The following is a 20423-nucleotide window of genomic DNA, read 5'->3' on the forward strand; positions in this document are numbered from 1 at the left end:
CATCACGAACAGGGCAGCATAGTTGCTAGGATATCACGTATCACGTGACAATGTAAGTGGAATACGGTAAAGGAACATGATATCGAAGAGAATACCCTTGTAATCCGCTCAAACATGCTAAGAATACCCGAGTCAAAATACTTGAGTCTGTCTGTGGGTCACTTGAACATCTGAGCTCTCATATTAAGGAGTATAGCAAGGTTAAAGCAGCAAAAAAATTAAGTTTATTGACAGAAAATTGATTTGAAGGGTTTATTAAGTGCAAATCTAAATGAAATGAAGAATTTGCTTTAATACAAGCTATAACTTATAAACCGGTACATAAATTGCATTATCAACATCACGCACTACACTTATGTGAAGCTTAATCATAAACAAATCCCAAAAAAAACCATAATATGGAACAAAACTTACAAAATAACTAACAAATTCCCTTTCTATTCTTATAATTCCAGGTCAAAGTAACAGTTCTAGATAAAAATGACGAACGTCCAGTATTCCGTGACTTACCACCAAGCTACATGGTGTCGGAAGATCTCGGTAATGGTCAAACAATTGCAACAATCAAAGCAATTGATCCCGATACAATTGGAAAACTCGAATACTCATTAATATCAGGTGATGATGGAAAATTTACACTGGATAAGAGTCAAGGAACATTAAAGCTACGCGATACATTAGATCGCGAAACAAAAGACTTGTATAAACTTCTTATTCGTGTAACGGATGGTGTGCAATATACAGAAACCACAATTTCTATACAGGTAAGATACTTGACTTTACAATAGCTGAAAATTAAGAAGAAGAAGAAGACTAAAAAGAACTCTGGCAACAATTGAACCCGAGAAATTGTTGAAAGGCAATGCAAAAAAAAAATATTAGAAATGATAAATTATTAAAAATTACTTCAAGAGATGTTTTGTGTTCACATTTTTATACAATCCACGATTATACAAAAAAAAAATATGAAACGTGAAATCTGATAAAGAGATGAACTCGACTACAAACTGTAGAATGTTGGAAATTTGATATTTTTTGCTTCTTCTTGATGCTGTTGCTGCTTTTTTTTCAAAAAAAAAACTTTACAGTGATGAATTTGAACATATTTATCTGTGCTACTACAAAATTATATATTTTGTTGTTGCTTGCTTGCTTGCTGTTGTTAGCTTGTGTTGTTACTGATGCAACTGAGAGGAATTTTAATGCGGTGTTTGACAGCAGCAGTGAATTTTCTTTTTACATGCATAAAAAAGTTCTTTTTTTGTTAAGCAATTTTTTTGTGGCAAGAAGTCGTAATGTTGGGGTCATTAGGTGTCCTTGACGATGTGTTTTGGATTATTTATACAATGTTGCATATGCACAGTCAAAATATAGAATTTTTCTTGACATGCTGACATTAATTGTTAGGTAAGCTTGCAAAATAGCGGAGTTGCACCTTTACTTTCAATCAATCATCAAGAATCATGTCTGGAAGGGTTGATAAGCACCTGCAAAAATTTATTAAAAATTAGTAATGCTTCCTAGAATGTGCAAGATGTCTGGATTATGGATAATGGCTGATAGAAGTGTCTGGATTCATTAAAAATTGTAGTAAAGTCAATATTCACAGGATATCTCAATGATAAGTCTGGAGTGAGCACACAGCTTGTCCAAAACTTCTCTGCATAATGATTGAGAGATCAATCTCTAATGGGAATCGAACCCAAGAACTCACAAAAGAGTGATGCAGATATCCAGTCTGTTGTCTAACCACTCGGCCACAGAGGCCTTACTTATGCACTGACAGATTCTTCTATTTATGACTCCATACCCCTGATTCCAATCTACATAGGAACCACACTTCCGGACATCAAAAAGCTCGAAGTCGCCGAGTCAACATTAATCTCTGCAAATACCGACTGCTTCTGAATAATCCAACAATTCTCACCAAACCCTAGCACATTAATTCCATCAAACCTCTTCAAAATGCATTCCCATTGACTCTTCTCCATTCACAATTACACCAATTTGCACAAAGCATCAGATAACGTCAACATTTATTGACAGCACTTTCTTCTTCACTCCAAACCATCCTCACCTTTTACAGCACAAACAAAACTCTGTTTGCATAAAAAGTTTCCCATGACCAGCAGATGAAGGCAGAAATAAATTCACATTTGCCAATCTTTCAAAACTATGTCATTGATGCTTCAAAGCCACAATAAAGAAGAATATAAAAAAAAATCAATTGAAAAAAAATCCATACTTGCAACATTTTACATTCTATAGTCATCCAGCATAACAAATAACAGTCTTAGAACAAAAAATAAAGTATATTTCATGCTCACATTCAAGACGAATAATAATAAGCAACATGAAAGTGCCCAAATGGAATGAAATGATTAGAAGACATTTGTTTGCGTTTTGCTATATTGATCGCCCTATATAAGTAACTGTAACTAGATAGAGAGAATGACTTTCTATAAGGTAATGATTTTTTTCACAAAAAATAAAGAGCAGCGAAAGATCCAAAAGCAGAGTAAGCATTTATAGGAGAATGAATTGATGAAGGGAATGGGAGAAGTAGGGAAAGGTTGGGAAGTAAGTGAATTTGGATAGACAGCGCATTTTTGAGGCAAGATTCCTCATGTGCCAGGTGGCCGAGAGGAACTGCAATTAGTCTGCCTTATGTCTAGTTATAAATTTGACATTTTATGGCAAATTCTAGAAATGTCAAGCTTCATCGGGTGGCTGAACTTGTTTCAATCAGGGTTGATTGAGAGGGTTCCTTCGGGATTTGGCGACAAAAAGACTCCATTTGTAGTCAAAATAGAGCCATCTGGAACTCAGAGCTAACATGGAACTCTGTATGGACTCTATATGGCTGATTTATCTGTTTTGTGCCACCTCCATACTCGAAATTGACGACCAAGAATCAATTCTGACTCAAAAAATCGGGAATACTTCGAATGTTCCCAGAACATCTCAATCTGAACCTCTAAAGTCATGAAATCACCAAGTTCAAAGATCCAGAACTCATTAGGAATCGAACTCACGATTTTCAATCAAAATTCTTCAAAAATCCACAGCATCCAATCCTCCACAACCACCCAAAATGCCACAAATCTCCTCAACACTCATCCCAACAATCCCAGCAACACTAGCCATGTCAGTAAAAAAAGAAAGAAATTGTAGTCAATCTATTTCTCCTTCTTATTATTTTAATGGCAATAACAACAACAAAAACAACATCATCATCAATAGCCAATATTAGATTTTTATTCATTAGATTGGTAATGATGGGAAATACAATAATATTTGGTCAAGCATGAAAAACAAAAAAAAAAGTATGAAGTTTACCAATTTTGGCACAAGACTTTGGTGATCATTTAGAAATGATTATTATGGTATGAACTCTCATTATTCAATTGTGACTTTGATGGAATCAAAAATAAAACTAACATGGAAATGGAGAAATCATAGCTGAATTGGATTTTGGATTTGGAATTGGATGTGATTTGAGTGATTTATGGAGTTGAATGGATTATTGGATGAGACTGTTGTTAGTGATTTGGACTATGAACTGCTTTGAATTGGGATTTTATTGGTTTGGGACAGTGATGGGGAATCTTTTGCTTTTTATGGCACTCCTTGGTGGTAAGGCTTGTTCAAAACCTCACAGGACATATGAATCATGTAATGTGGTGGTGTTGTGGCTCACAGGTTGTCAATTACAGCTTCAGAATCTTAGTATAGGGCATTTAAGATGTGTTTTAGAAGAATTAAGAGAATTTGCCGATTTGGTCAGGAACTGATACTTATAGAATAGCTTTATTGAGACTTTATGATTCATAGTTGGTCAATAGGAACTAATCATCAGCCGATATTTGTTTTGGAATCTATTTTGAGTTTCTAGATCAATGTTTAAGGACAGAGATCCAGTAAAACTTCAATATTCATCAATTTGGAGTCATAATCCATTCAAACTGTAGATTTCTGTTGATCTGAGCCTTTTCTCATGTCCTGGACTTATATGCTGTGATTAGAATCTGCAAATGCTCCAGAAATCATAAATCCAGCAATTTATAACCAAATATTAGCCCAATCCACACTTAAACCTTCTCAAAAAGCATTTTTCGTACCCAAAATCCACAAATTACCTCATTACTTCCTCAATATCTTCTTATTCACCTGGTAATATTCATCCAAGCTTAATTTTATTTGCACGTTAAATGCAATTTTAACCGCAACATATACACAACACCCATCCCATAAGATATTCATTGATAATTTCCGAAAATTTGGCAAGCATTAATAAAATTATCATTTAATGCTAATCGCTGAGGACGGAACTATAAGCACAATTATATAGATTCATGATGTTCTTAAGCACCAACGTATATAATTGAATTAAATTGATTCCTCATTCAACTTCTAGTGTTTAGTTTATTATTTGTCGGCAAAATACCGTCCATTAAATTCGATCGAAACCACCTCTTTGTTTTTATTTCTCTCGTGTGTATCTTGTTGCTGATTTTATATTTTATATTTTTTTTTTTCTTGTGCTCTAACTTAAGCCATGGAAGATAAAAACATGTAAAAAGAATTTTCAACATGCTGTGCACCTGTTATACACTAAATAAACTGTATGGATGAAGAAAAGAACTTAATGTTGGCTGCTACTGATCAATTTTCTATCTAAAAAAACGCATCATTGTACCACAATGTGCTAAACTGTAAACACTGAGTTAGTTTGGTTGATTTTTATATTGTATCATATGATATAGCTGGGAATTTAGATGCAGGATGGACTAGTTTTGTCATTATGTGCTGTATGTTGTTTAGTTCTTAGTAGGTCGGGTCAAATAGGAGTTTTTAGTGACTGGATGTTTGTACGAGCTACAAAACAGAAGCATTTTAGATATTGTAATGAATTTAAGTTAGCAATTCCTTCTGTGAGTAATATTGACCATTTTGTCATCCAGTTCCTTCTTATTACTGACTTGGATCATGTCATATAACTGCTACATTGCTGTTAAGTCAACAATTGCTGAAATATGGATTTGTTATGATTTTACAAGTTTAATCCCCCTTAAAAATATTCAAATTTTTAAAAACCGTTAAAAATTTGAATTCTAAACAACCGTTACATTGATTTTTGGCAAAATCGTCCATTTCAGCTCTAAAATTGTCAAATTTCACTCCCAACGTTCTCAGTTCCTCTCATATTTCCCTAAAATATTGACTTCCTAACTTGCTTCCATCTAATTCCTCAAAATAATTCTTTCTCTTAATCTTATTTCAACCAAAATAAAAGAAAAGAATATTTGAAGATTTTTTAAGAAGATCCATCAGAGTAACAAGAGCAACAGCATAATAATAAAGAAGAAATTAAGAATGAGAAAATACAAGAAGAAAAAAAAAATGTTGCACGTTGCCAAATGAGTTGAGTATTTTTAAGCATAGCATTTAATTGAATAACAAAGTGCTATGGCTTTTGTTGAGATGATGAGCTGAATAAGAGAGTGAGAGAGGAAGAGAAAGAAGGAAGAGAAAGAAATTGAAAAGTGCTAGTAATAAACCTAATTATCAGGTTGAAAGGTGTAGCTTTTAAAAAGCCATAAAAATTTAATTGCTAAAACGAATTTCTCGTATTTCATTGTGCATTTAATTCAGTTTGAATTGAGAATTTATTTCGGGAGTAAATTAAGGAGCAGTTGTTAGATTTAACTAGCATAAATTGAATTGTATTGTTTCTATTGGATTTCATCTGATGTCAATTAGTTCCGGGTTAGAATTGTTATGCAATCAATGTTTTGGAATTGATGATGAATAATGAGGTCTTGTTGAGTTTTAATTGAATTTTATTGAGCTAAGAGAAAGTAACTAAATCAATAGATGCAGCTTGCAAAATGTATTCACTTTAAAATTTCAAATTTTAACGGTTTTCAAAAATTTAAAATTTAAAGATTTCAAAAATGAAAATTGAATCGGTTTTCAAAATTCAAATTTTGGCGATTTTGAAAAATCCAAATTTTAAAGGTTTTCAAAAATTCAAATTGAACCGGTTTCAAAAATTCAAATTGAACTGGTTTTCAAAGATTCAAATTTTAACGGTTTTCCGAAATTCAAATTGAACCGGTTCTTAAAATTCAAAATTCAACGATTTTCAAAAATTCAAATTGATTATCAAGCAACCATCATGCACCAATACTCTCCCCATTAATGCATCCCATCTACAGCACATCATATTATTATGTAAATTTTACACCCATTGATCCATATCATCTTTAACCTTGAAATGATTTGCAATTCAATTAAAGCAACAAACCATTATGATGCACACATTAAATTTCACAGAATGTAAAATAACTGATTATTGTCAAATCAAATTGATGTCACACAATCGCTCGATCTTGATTTGTGTGAACAGATTCCTTCTTTTATATCATTCTTTCTTCGTCACACAAGAATACATCTCTCGCGCCATGAATTGCGGATTAAACAATCAATTTACATGTGTTTTCGTTTGTCATATTCCTCTTGTTTTTTTTTTATTCCTTTTCTTTGAACTGTGCTTGTGTACACAAGCCACAAAATAACATTCATTTGATGTCATTTATTTTCAATCGTACATTTTACATTCTTTTCTTCATTTTTTTGTGCTCTTTCTTTCTTTCTTTCTTTCATACTTTCTCTCTTACGTTCTGTTCTCAGTCATTTCTCTCTCACTCTTCACTCGGTCGTTCGCTCACTTTAAGATTGACTTGAAAATGCTAAAGAGGGGTTCTAGGGGTGGACATCTACTTGGGAAATGTTTGTTTTGTGGGAAAATATTTGTTGATTTAAAATAGTTGGAACTTGAGAATAGTTTGAGAAATTGAGAGAATTTTGAAGCAAATTGGGAGAATTTTGGGGCAAATTGAGAGAATTTTGAAGCAAATTGAGAGAATTTTGAGGCAAATTGAGAGAATTTTGAGACAAATTGAGAGAATTTTGAGACAAATTGAGAGAATTTTGAGGCAAATTGAGAGAATTTTGAAGCAAATTGAGAGAACTTTGAATTAAATTGAGAGAACTTTGAATTAAATTGAGAGAATTTTGACACAAATTGAGAGAATTTTGATGCAAATTGAGAGAATTTTGAAGCAAATTGAGAGAATTTTGAGACAAATTGAGAGAATTTTGAAGCAAATTGAGAGAATTTTGAGACAAATTGAGAGAATTTTGAAGCAAATTGAGAGAATTTTGAGACAAATTGAGAGAAATTTGATGCAAATTGAGAGAATTTTGAGACAAATTTGAAATTCAGAGAATTTTGAAGATTTTCAAATTTTCCCATCAAGTTCCCAGCTCAAAACCAAATCTGATCAAAGTCAAATGACTAAAGGTGAAAAAAGAAATAAAAAAAAATTATACAAATAATATAAACAGCATTCAAAGTCAAAGTGAATAAAAAAAAAAGTAGAAGGAGCAAGAAGAAGAGTCAAAAAAGATATATAGATATAGAAGGTAAAGTCATAAAAAATGATGGAGTGGATTTAGTTTTTAGAGTGGCATATAAAATGAGATTTAATTTAAAGATAAGAGGTTTCTACGAATTAAATGGGTGGACAAGCCACTGTATGAAACTACTATGAACGAGTAATGAATCCATGACCCGAAGAAACGGAATTAGAATTTGTACTATTGATACTAATTTTGATAGATTCAGAATAATAAGAACAGCCAAAAAATCACTAATACCTTGCCATTTTTCTTTATTAAATTATCAGACTTTCCACATCCTACGAATGAGTTTCTTTGTTATTTTGTAAATTGAAAAGAAACTTCAAGCTGTGCTGATGAATGATCATTCTGACAAACTAGATTAATATTCTAGGATGATGAATTTGTTGCATGTATAAGCATATTTGCTTATTCTTACTCTAGCATTTCTTATAATTCTTGATGTGTATAGTGGTACGGATTTAATAATGATATATACAAATCTGCCAGGATGGAGGCAGTTGAGGTTATTTTTAGAATTTTATTTTGGATGCTTATGCTCAACTACTGTGGATTATTTTGCAGTATGTTCAAGGTTTAATGGGAATTTTTGAGTTTAGTTTGTGTTTATAGGCTTTAAAGTTGCTGATTTAGGGATTGTGTATTTAGAATTAGCTAGAAGGGGGAAGTAGCTGTATTCTGACTGTATCAGTCTTACCAAACATTGACTGGGATTTGATTGAATTCAAAATTACGTCTTAAAGACCGAATTGATCTCGAAATACCGAAATACTGATGTGAATAGGATCTGAACCTTGTATCTTGCATTAATATTGAATGATCAAGGCATGATGCGAACCCTTGCAGCCCTTATCATATGCTTTAATGATTCAATAGTTGCAATCTTAGGCAAACTATAAGATAAAGTCGAAAACTGCAGGTCTGCGCATCTAAAACGCAGGAAATTCAGGCCTACGGCTCATTTATCGATCCCTGCTTCTCATTACTGCAAATAAGCCAGTCTCAATCATAACAACATCCCAAAAAAGAATGACCACAAACGTCCATACCTTGACCATTAGTATTTCAGGAACTCAGCAATAATCAACGTTTTTGTTCCACCTTTTCAATCAATTTAATACTTATTTCCTAAAGATCGTCTTCATGCACAACAAAAAATGCACATACAATGTATCGTAATTACACATAAATTGTACTTCGATTATACCTTTTTTTCGTCTCGGAAAATTCTTCATTCTCGGCCACAACAACAACAATTTTGGTTCGAAACGCACACAAAAAAATTGGAGTTGATTCAACCTTTATGCTTGAATTTGTAAACTCATGAATTTATTCTAATCCATTTTGAGATATTTTTTTACAAATCATGGCTCAATCTCATTATCATAATTCATCGATTAGAGTAAAAAAAGTATTTAATTGCTTTAACAGAGTCGATTTTATGCTTCATGTTTTTTTGGGAAAATGAGAGGAATTTCTTATGTTGGATGGGATTTGATGAGGTGGAATAATGGAGATACTTTGTGATTTGAATCGTAGAATGCATTTGAGTTCAATTTCGATCATAGAAGGCTATTTTAGATTGAACTGTTCATATTATTGCATTTTTCAACTTAATTTCTCTGACTTTTCGTGTTTCTAGCTTCAAAAAGTCACAAATCCAGCATTGCAGAGTCATCAACTTCTTCTAACTCAATCAACAAACCCAAAAATCCCAAATAATTACTAATCTCCTTCAATTTCTCATTCCAGGTCACCGACAGCAACGACAATCCACCAGTATTCTCCGAGCAAGCCTACTCCTTCGACATACCAGAAAATGCACCACGCGGCTACCAAGTTGGACTCATTTCCGCAACAGACGCAGATTTGGGTGCCAATTCAATGCTCACGTACACTGTCATTTCTGATTGGGCGAATGATGTATTCACATTAAATCCACAAACTGGCGTCTTTACACTGACAGCACGTTTAGATTATGAAGAGGTATGTATATGGAAATAAAACTTTTTTTTGAAGCGTAAATCATGTCTCCTTTTGTTCGAAATCAGAAGAGAAAAATTTGAGGAAAGGCAAGAAGAAGAAATAAGAATTTAAATGCCGACAATCATGCTTCAATCAAACTTTTTTTTCAGTGTTAGACAGAAGCAGCCTTAGTTCTAATAATAATTCCTTTAAAATTTTTGTTTTCCTCTTACTTTTTGGATTATGTTTCGATGTGAAACTCTCATTTTTTTTATATATTATTTATTTCCATTTCTAAAAAGAGATTAATCAAAGATTAGTAAACGATTGAGGAGATTTTTAATTTTTTAGCGTAGTTGTAGATGGTATTGGGATGTACTGAGTGTAATTTTGACTGGGTGTCTATCAAATATAGTCAAATGGCCAAAAATGCGACTTTACGAAGACTTGACTTTGGTCTGAGTTCGGATTTCAACAAATTTGGCTTGAGACCAAAGTCAAGCTTGCTTGGAGTTGTGTTTTCAGCCATTATGACATTGTGTTCCTTCCTAAAATCTCAGGATATAGGGATGATCATTAAAATTCATAAAACATGAATTTACCTCAATTTCAAGTCTTAAAAAATCATGAATTCTGTCCCAATAAAATTTCAAACTTACACCTTAAACAAGCAGCCATGAACCACTTAAATCAATGACATTTTAGAATCATTTTCATTCTTACCTGACCAACATATCAATCAAAGCAATCCCCAAATGCGTCACAAAATCTAACCTATTCCTCTTCACTTCCCAACCATTTATATATATTTATATTCCATTCTTACAAAAAAGGCAATCGAAGCAAAACTCACAGAGGGCAAGAATGAGAGATGAAAACGTAACAAAACAAAACTAGAAACAGAGATGAAAAAGAATGTTTATTTGATAGACAGTTTAATAATTTTTCACGAATAATTTTTTTTTGATATGCTTCAAAAAGATGTAAAAAAAAGGTTCTCTTGCCTTCTTTTCTGCTTGTCTTCAAAAATTTCAATTTTTTCGATAAAAATCTAGCTTCGATATACATTTCTATGATTTCTGTCTCTAAATTGTTCTGATTAATTGCGTGGATCGCATCGTAACGTAAATATCACATTACAACTTCATCTCAAAAATTTTCTTGAGAATTAATATTTTTATGACCAGATATAAGATAGACAATGGATTATACCTGAGTGGGTGGTTAAGGCGTCTTTCGACTGTTAAAAATTGATTGGATTTTTATGGCATGAAAATTTAACGACTTTTTAGAATTCAAATGAAAGTTCAAGATCACAAATCACGTGGTCATCACTTCGAAAAGTAATTTTGTAATAATTTTGATGGCAAAGCTAGTTCCTGTTCAATTCAAGTTGTAATCTACTTAAAAAGATGGCAAAGATCGAATAAAAAAAGTCAAGAAAATTTAACGGCTATTAAAAATTCAAATGAAAATTAAAAATGATAAACCACGTGGTCATCACTTCGAAAAGTAATTTTGAGATAAAATCGTCACCAGAGCTAGTTCCTCCTCAAACTATGTTGTAATCCACAGAAAAAGATGGCAAAAATCGAACAAAATATCACAATGAAGTAATACTTGTACTATAAAAGCTAAAACCAGTCAAAATGAGCTCATAATGATGCACTCAAAAAAAAGTATATCCTTAAGAAAACAAAAAATAATAAAAGAAGAAGTACCTTAAAAAGAGACTTGAAACTGTTAACGACTCTCCAGATTTAATATTATTGCTGCTTCTTATAAAATGATATTAAAAAAAGAGTATATACAACAAGAAAATTCATATCTTCAGGGTTATAATAATTAAATATTAATGAATTGAATGAGAAACACATTCAGTTTATTTTAATGCAGTATGTATAATTGGGTAGAATATTTTGGCGATGATAATCTGTCAATTAATTCAATGCAATTTAATAACTATATTAACTAACTCTTTTTTTTAAACTTAAAAATGTCTCTTTCTCATTTAATTTAATTACAGGTGCAACATTATATATTAGTGGTACAGGCACAAGATAACGGACATCCAAGTCTATCGAGTACATTGACAGTGTACTGTAATGTGATCGATTTGAATGATAATGCGCCCGTCTTTGATCCGATGAGTTATTCAAATGAAATTTATGAGAATGTTCCAGTCGGTACGGAAGTTATCACGGTTAGCGCTACTGATATTGACTCAGGTATGTTTGCATTCTTTTTTTTTATTTTTATTCATATATATTCTTATACTTCAATTATTGAGTTTGGTTTTATGGATTCAGGGTATGGAAATGTTGAGAATTGCAGTTGATTATCTGTTCTCTGTTTTGGTTCTTTTTGGGGTTTAATTCTATAAGAAAGTTGGTTTAGTTCTATGCAGACTGGGTTGAGTTCTCTGCAAATTGGTTTGAGTTCTCTGTAAATTGGGTTGAAGTCTCTGCAAGTGGATGCTGCAATCTCTGCAGAGATGAGTTCTCTGGTTCTCTGTAATTGGGTTGGATTATTTCTCTGCAAACTGGGTTGAGTTCTCTGCAAACTGGGTTGAGTTCTCTGCAAATTGGGTTGAGTTCTCTGCAAACTTGGTTTAGTTCTCTGCAGACTGAGTTGAGTTTTCTGCAAATAAGGTTGAGTTCTCTGCAAATGGGGTTGAGTTCTCTGCAAGTTGGGTTGGGTTTTCTGTAAATTGGGTTGAATTATCGGCAAATTTTTTTAGATTCTATTATGAACTTTCTTTAATAAGGTTGAGTTCTCTGTAACAAGGTTGAGTTCTCTGCAACAGAACAAATACAAAATTGAAGTCCATGTTTCCACAACCTGATATGATCACTTAATTTTCACATTTCGAAATAAAAGAAAAACGCAAATTAATGATAGTAGATATATCAATGTCGATTTAAAGCGCGAGTTTATCGCTATAATGACCGCTGCTTTTTAAGTCCACCATCCCAATGTAAATGTAAAGATACAAACTTGTTGATTACTCTCTCTTTTCATTTTTTTTTATCTCAGTTTTTTTTTTGCATTCCACAACACTACAATTCATTTATTAAATATCCATTTGGCATCATATTATTATTTTAACGTCTATTGTCTCGTCATCATCATCTTCTTCTTCTTATTGTTTTTTTTTTTTTTTTTTTATTTTTATTCCTTCTTCATCATCCTCAATGTACATGAATTTTATGAGTACAACAATTACAATAATAATCAATTTATGAATATATATATAAAAAAATATATATACGTGAATATGCGCGAAGAAATGAATGATTATTGTGTGATGCAAGATGATATTGTTGGAAATAAGAATGTCGATGATTGTGGTAGTGCATCAATCAAACTGAGAGAGAGTCGAGGAATTGTATGAAGGGAAAAAATTAATTTTTTTTCAATTTATTAAAATGAGCAATTTCTTATCAGACTATTTAGATGACTGGATCTGTTGATCTATTGACCTTAAAATTCTATAATTTTCATGGGAGTTTGTGGTCAGGTATGAGTCTGGTATGAGCTAAAATTGAGAATTAGCTTGATCTATATCTGGATTGTGTTATTTGAGGTTGATTCCCATGAATATAAAATCAATTAATAGACCAGTTGTGGTAAGCCTAGACTAAAACTGTACACGATATACGGTTCACAACAGCACACAAGTTGCCCACCTCTGTACTAGACCATTAGGCAACCTTGGTGACAAACCTCGACCGAATCGGCACTCAGTAGATAGTTCATGACATTACTGCACCATACAGGCTTCCAACAACTGACCTTAACAAGTGTCGTCGAAACTATGTGCCGCGACACACTAGTGTGCACCCAAAATGACATGATTCGTATGCCGTGTGCAGTTTCAGTCGTGACTTACTATCGAGGTGTGCTATGACTGAAAAAAGGTTGTACAGCCCTGCTCTAAGCATCCAACCACTCGGGTTAAATAGTTCTAAAATTCAAATATTCTCCGTTTGTACATTTGAACCTTCCAACTCCATTTCCCACAAGAGCACGTCAAAGATTTTATTCGCTACTTATCTGACACATCTAATATGTTTGAAACATTTAAATACAAGTCGAGTATATGTATAAAGGTTAATAATTTTGCTTTTTTGTTTCCCCTCTTAGTGAATAGAACAATCTTTTGCTTGATTTTTGCTGCAGTCATATAATATCTCATCTGATATTCTTCCATTCTATCGCCATCATGACTGTTTTTTTATTCTCAACTCAATAAACTGTTGTTTTTTTTTGAAATATTGACTCTAATTACTTGAAATTATTCCTCAACCATTTATTCCTATCGTATGGGACGTGATAGATTCTCTAAACTGTCTCTTCCACTCGCATATTATATCTAAAGTGAGAAGAAAATTTTCTCTATAAAGTTGACTATTGTGTGTATTAATGTATGAGATATAGTCACAATAAAAAAATAAGAAGCAAAGTGTCCGAGAGACGTTTCCATATTTCAACTTTACTATGTGCAATTTTGTTGCAAAATGGCTTGATATACTCAATGGCATAGGATGAACTGATTAGCTGTTGGATGTCTGTTATGGTGTTCATTAGATGTTGAGCATGTAAACGCATTAACTGAGAGTTGATTTCCCTGTTTTTATGAGAATTTATTAGATTTGATGTTTGAGATTCGAACTCATAACTACAATGTTGCAAGTATGGAGCTTAGTTCCTGCAACTATCCCTTGACATGATCTCTGGCAAGCCTCATATCTAACCTACAAGAACCTCATCAAATGCGCCTATATCTACCTCTATGATTCAATATTTTTTTGTAGCTGCCTAAAGTGTCAGTAAATGGCATCATTTACCACAACAAATTCCTATCGCTATGATGGCAAATATTGCTGCAATCTATCTCTTCTTTATAAAAAAAAGTTCTTTTTTTTTTCATTTTTCACCTCTTCCTTTTGTGATATCCACAATTGCGATGAGACGACGACTATATGTAGGAATGAAAATGATGATGATGATGACGAACGCTGGTGTGAATTGAAAAAGTCCATTAGGAGTTGATTGAGTAAATAATTGTTGGACATTAAAGGGATATTTGACTTGTCTATTTCATTTGAGTTTGTAATATATTTTCGTGTTGTCGTCGTCGTCGCTGTTTGTTGAGTAATTCTTTGTAATCAGATTTCATTTCTCGTTGGTTGAATGAAGGAGAAACGTGTGACATGAAGATGTGGATGTGATCAACAGGTGATCGATGGAAATGGTTTAAAATTGTTTTGTTTTGTAAGGAAATTACTGTTAGGTAGGAGTTAAGTGATGTATGGGATGTGTTTGATTGATAATTTATGGATTGAGGGATTGGAATTTTATTGAGTCGTGTAAGGAAGTGTTGGATGTGGATTGATTTTTTGGACATGAGTGATACAATGTTGTTGACAGGGTGTTGAAGGAGTTGTCGGAATGATATCGCGTTGACGGCTACATTTAAATGCTGATTTCGGTTCATTTGTGCATTTTAATCAATTTTGGACAGTCAGTTCTAAGATAGCAAGTCATACATACTTATGTCAGTTGTTTACGGGAATAGCATAGCTCCAGAAGCATCTACTCTACAATCACTTAAGATACCCTCCCCAGAACCTCAAAATGCAAGAAAACAACCACAGAACTACCCATCCATTCTGCATTCTCATTATTTCGTCTCATTCCAATCACCTTAATCATCCATAATGTTCTCCATCCAAATAATCCAATATCCAAACATTCCAAACCTCCAAAATCGCTCACCTCAACAACAGCTGTTCGACACAGTCGATTTTTATTCCTTAAAAAATAAGAACTTTACATTCCATCGCATATCACAATAATTTGATCATACTGAATAATTTTGTGTTCTCTTCTCTCTTCCTTTATTTTTTTGATGAATTTGAATACAATTGACATTATACAACAAGAATATTGGTTGTACTAGTCAAGGTGCCTTCCAATAATAATGTACTTCTTATTTGTTATGCAAATCATGGTCCCATATATATATATACACAGTGCTCTAGGAAATATTCTATACTCATGTGAAGTTTGTGTGTCGAGAGAGCTACGATGATGTTGACTATGGCGCATAAATATCATCAAAACCATCCCGAAACACCTCAATCTGAACTCAATAGACACTTCATAAATTTCCAATACCCTCATTTTTATCCGGTTGAACAACAGGCATAAAAGAAGCTGCTTTATAATAAATAATAAAAAAAAAGTCCGAAAGAACTTCTCATTTGCCTATAAATATATGTGTTAGTTCCATCCATTCATTCAAACACTTTGAGATAGGCTCATGCAGATATTTTGTAGCTACGGCTTTTTTTTTAGCAATATCTTTAGAATCCCATTAACCTCATTCAGTCTGTCTATTTGATTATTCAAAATTCTCAATTTTTATCTCAGCCGGAAAGCTGCGCTATTCTTATTTTATTCTGCAATAGCTTCTTACTTTGTTTTTATTATTTTTTCGTCTTTTCGCAGCTTGTTCTCTCATGTCTTTTTGATTTTGCATTCCACTTCTTTTTATTTCTCTTACTTTCATGGCTATGCTGTAGTTGTGTATATCATGCATATAAAAAAAAGAAGGTGATAAAAAGAAATGAAAACGAAGGAACAAAAAAAAAATGCGAAAATGATGGCAAGCACATACAGGAAAATAAGAAGAAGAATATTACGAATGCGAAAATAGAAAAATGAGTAGGGAAAATGTGGAATGGTAGTTAAAGGCGCATTAGTGATTTAATGTGTAGATTTGAGATGTTTTGAGGATATTTAGGGATATATACTTACTTATGTCCTGGAACCATGCTCCGACTTGGAGCCTAGATTGCTACAAAAGGCCTTCCATCTGACTCTATTGCTGGCCGAATCACAAAGCTTGTACAAATTCTCAGTTTTGACATCTAACTGGCATTCCTTCATTACCGTCCTACGCTATCTTTAGGGATATCTAGTGCATTTTAATGAGTCTAGTTGAAGTGGCTCAGTGGCGGAATGGTTTAGTACTTCGGTACTTAATTTTTGCCAAATTAATTCCAACCATGCGATCAAGAGTTCGAGACTCGGCATGAGAAGTTTCTTACTTGTTCTTTTTCGAATCATTTGAAGTGAGAACGCAGGTTTCAGACTTCATTTGTAGGTTTCAGACAGTACTGTAATCAAAAGAGTGGTTCTAGTTCCAATAAAATGACCTTTTCAAACCTGGTTTTGGTTCCAATTGTACTAGTTTGTCAAATCAATCCAAAATTTTGCATGTTAATTGTGTCATGATTTTAAATCAAACTCTCTTGACAAAGCCTACGTCTAACCCTAACTCGAGCCAGCAATTCTGCATCCGAGCCACGGTTCAATGCTGACTAATTTCATAACATGTTCTTACATCCACAAAATTACCCAAATATGCAAAATTTCAACGATTAGGCACAAATTCTCAATCATTCTTCATAGACAATGAGTATAGTCACATTACTGAGCCTGCTAATGAGCATCCGCATTCAATGTAATTGAAATTGCTCAATTTTGAGAGTGTATTCCTTGTCTGCTCGACCATGTCACTCAAGTTCCCGCTATATCATTGACAATCTGCTCCAATCATTCCCTCTTATCCATTCAAATCATCGCTAAAAATATTAATATCATTACAGCATTCATACCACACTTTATTATGTCTTTCTCATCTTTTTATTCCTATATAATATAATATATATTTTTTGTGGAGTCTTTATAATAAGATATACACACACATCCATACATAGAATCTGACCCGAAAAGCGACCTAAAATTGCTATTTATGGAAGAACTTTTTTTTTGTTATGGTTTTGATGATTCTCTTGATGTATTGTACTTATGTATGCATGTATATACATGCGGGTATTCACCAAAAAAATATGAATAATTGTGCTTTATAGAAATCTCATATTCACAATAAATTTTCACTTTATAAGAATCGCTCGTTTTTGTACTTGTTAATGATTAATCGCTAGAAACATTTCACACTAAATTTCAGACGTTCATGCCTCATGAAGGGCTTAATGATTGAATAATGAGATTCATTGTTATTATTTTCATTTAGAATTTTATTTCTAAATGTTGTGAAATTTCTTACAAGTTTAACTAATTTTTTGCTCAATTTAATTTGCTTTTGTGTAAAAAATCAGCGTTGAATTGTTTTAATGGAATTGCTTACACGAGCGGTTAGATGCTTGATGTTTTGATGCAATGAGAATAGCTGATTTTGTGTTTTGATCTGGTAAATTAGAGTGAAAAATGTGTGTCAGTCGTGGTTGGAGTTGAAATTGCTTTTTTGATTTTGATGGGAATTTTTTTCGTAAGGTTTTGATGAGATTGGCTGGATTTTGAGGCTGTTAAATGTCATTTGTCATGCGATTCTTTTGGAATCAGGTTGGATTGACTTTGATCTATCAGTTAGAATTGGTAAAGTGTCGTAAGCATTGCTAGAATTCTTGTCATATTGACAACACTCTATGAAGTAGATTGAGAGAATTGTCTCTAATGGGAATCGAACCCACGCCTTAGTGACTATCTGTTATGTTCTCTAACCATTCGGCCATTGCTGCTGCATTCTCGTATTGGCAGATACAGCCTAATATAGTTCAATATACCAAACTTCTCTTCATGTAGTTAAAGATTCTGACATCTAGGATTGATTATTAAGTTCCTAAGATCAATTTTGAGCTTATCCACTAGTTCCTACAAGCTACAACTCCCAAATCATAACAACCAAGTCGTCAGCATAGCTATCATCCTCCCTAAGCCTATTCATTGATTAAATCTATCAACTACAATCTCTTACTCATCCATACCGTCAATTCTTACGTCATCCATCCACCAATACCATCAAATTCCCATTTTTACCTAATTTGTCATGCAAAAAAAAATTATTAATTTGCGGTATATCTTATGTTAATAAATATTTCATTCATTCTTTAATATTCTACTCTTTTTTTTTTCTTTTCAGGCGACAACGGTCGAATTGAATACAGCATAACCTCAGGCGATGATGATGATTTTGAAATCGTCTCAAATGGAACCATTTATACTAAACGTCTGTTAGATCGTGAGACAAAAAGTACATATAACTTGATTGTTACAGCACGAGATTGTGCTAAGGATGTTGACAAACGACTTTCATCGACTGTACAGGTAAGAAATTGAGTGGATAGAATTCTATATAATAAAGATTCAAGACAATAGAAAGTTTTGTTGTTCAAGCATTCAATTCTCATTTCATAGCGTCATCGTACGTTCAATATTATAATTTTTTTTGTAGATTCTATTTTTTGTTAAAGCAATTAGAACTTTGTGATGAAGAACATCGAGAGTTTCAAAATCTAACACTTCTTCTCGTCTCCTTTTTTGGAGTCTATGAAGTATTTCATGGAAATAATTCAAATTGTGCTTTAAAATAGAGATGGGAAATATGAAGAAGAAACATGAAAAGAATCATAAACAAATATTTGTTCAATAAACACTAACGAACGTGAATTCCATGATTGCTGTTAAATATTTTGTTGTTTTTTCATCCAATGTGGATTTTTTCTTTAGAGATTTGTTTATTGTGAATTGTTCTTCATGTTATGTCTTTTTGGGGGAATGAAGAGATTGGGAATGGTTGATGACTATTTTGTCTAGTAGGAGGTGTCAGTTTGGTGTGTGTAGCCTTTTGGACCGGAAATTTAGGGAGATTCTAACATAATCGAGGATTTTTAACTAGCTAGACTAAATTGAGTGTGTCTACTAGAGTCATCTATTGGTCATCTCTAGTTGTCATACATCATGATGCATCAACCAACCTAGAGGACCATTTATGACTTCTCAATTCCAATTAAAGACCTAACCTCTGGATAGCACAAGTCTGTCGAATCAAAAATTGAACCTCAAGCCAGTATGACTCTGACTTGATAACGAATCGATTCCAGAGTCATGCCAGATTGATATCGGATTGTGGATCGATTAAACGACGTATGTTATTCGCGATTCTACCTTTCATTGTGTTCACCCTTAGATACAAGCTAGATTAGACTGATTTTTATCTGACCAGTTTTATTTCTAGTTCTAATAACGATTATGGTCGTCAAGGTGTGATTCTTCATACAACTGGTCAAATAAGAACCTGTCTAATTAGGCTTGTAGCTCCAGTTGAATATTTCGTAAAGCTAAGTCAGAGATAGAGCTAGATTAAGCATACTGTCCACTCCGAAAGAGTTTAAAAAGCTAGATTAACGAGAGGAACTTCAAAAACCTAACATAATCCCTCTTCTTCCCATAAATAAAGATGAACAATTCGAATAAAATTATGTTAAATTGTATCATAAAAATCTCAACTCATACTCACATCCACAACATTCTAAACTTGCTTCAATTCTTCATATCCACAAATTAGTTTATGATTCTTCTCATCCACAACATCACTTAACTCTTCTTACACGTACGTGCGAATAAATATCATAAGAAGAAGCACAACAAAATTCCCTCACTTGATTGTTATGAATAAATTAGAAAAAGAACATAGTTCAGTAATTCAAAAAAGGAACTAGTTAGTTTCTTATTCATTACATGTCAAAAAAAATGAACGTAAAAACAATAAAGTCCCGACACTTTCCGACTAAATTGAACAGCAAAAGGGTTGTGCATTAATATTTCAATTTGCCATAATGTCGGTAAATAGATTGACATAAACTTGGCTCATTTTGCTGTTGTTTTTTTCGCTCATGTCTTGCATTACCCTTAAAGCTGTACATTTATTTAGATTTTGAAATATTTCAACAGCACATAAATTATAAAAAAAAGACAATCAATGCAGCAGAGCTGATTTTTTTTCCTATTTATTGTCAATTCTTCTCCACCTTATTCTCATTCAATTTTTATCAAGATAAATTTTTTTTTGTTTCGCGGCTGCTGCAAATTTTTTTTCT

The 20423-nt window shown here is 32.9% G+C and overlaps 1 protein-coding gene across 1 annotated transcript in view; it reads left to right on the plus strand.

Annotated features, from left to right (window-relative positions):
• Nucleotides 1-20423, plus strand: part of ft (cadherin-related tumor suppressor fat) — a 146290-nt gene that overhangs the window by 82156 nt on the left and 43711 nt on the right. Inside the window, exons 3-6 of the mRNA XM_070653164.1 lie at nucleotides 456-764; nucleotides 9241-9474; nucleotides 11480-11681; nucleotides 18467-18651. Coding sequence (XP_070509265.1) covers nucleotides 456-764; nucleotides 9241-9474; nucleotides 11480-11681; nucleotides 18467-18651 — 930 coding nt within the window. The remainder of the gene's footprint in view (nucleotides 1-455; nucleotides 765-9240; nucleotides 9475-11479; nucleotides 11682-18466; nucleotides 18652-20423) is intronic.

This window comes from Chironomus tepperi, unplaced genomic scaffold (assembly GCF_022539635.2).
Source record: "Chironomus tepperi strain 1889 unplaced genomic scaffold, CSIRO-AGI_Ctep_v1 contig_67, whole genome shotgun sequence".
In the NCBI taxonomy this organism is placed as follows: domain Eukaryota; kingdom Metazoa; phylum Arthropoda; class Insecta; order Diptera; family Chironomidae; genus Chironomus; species Chironomus tepperi.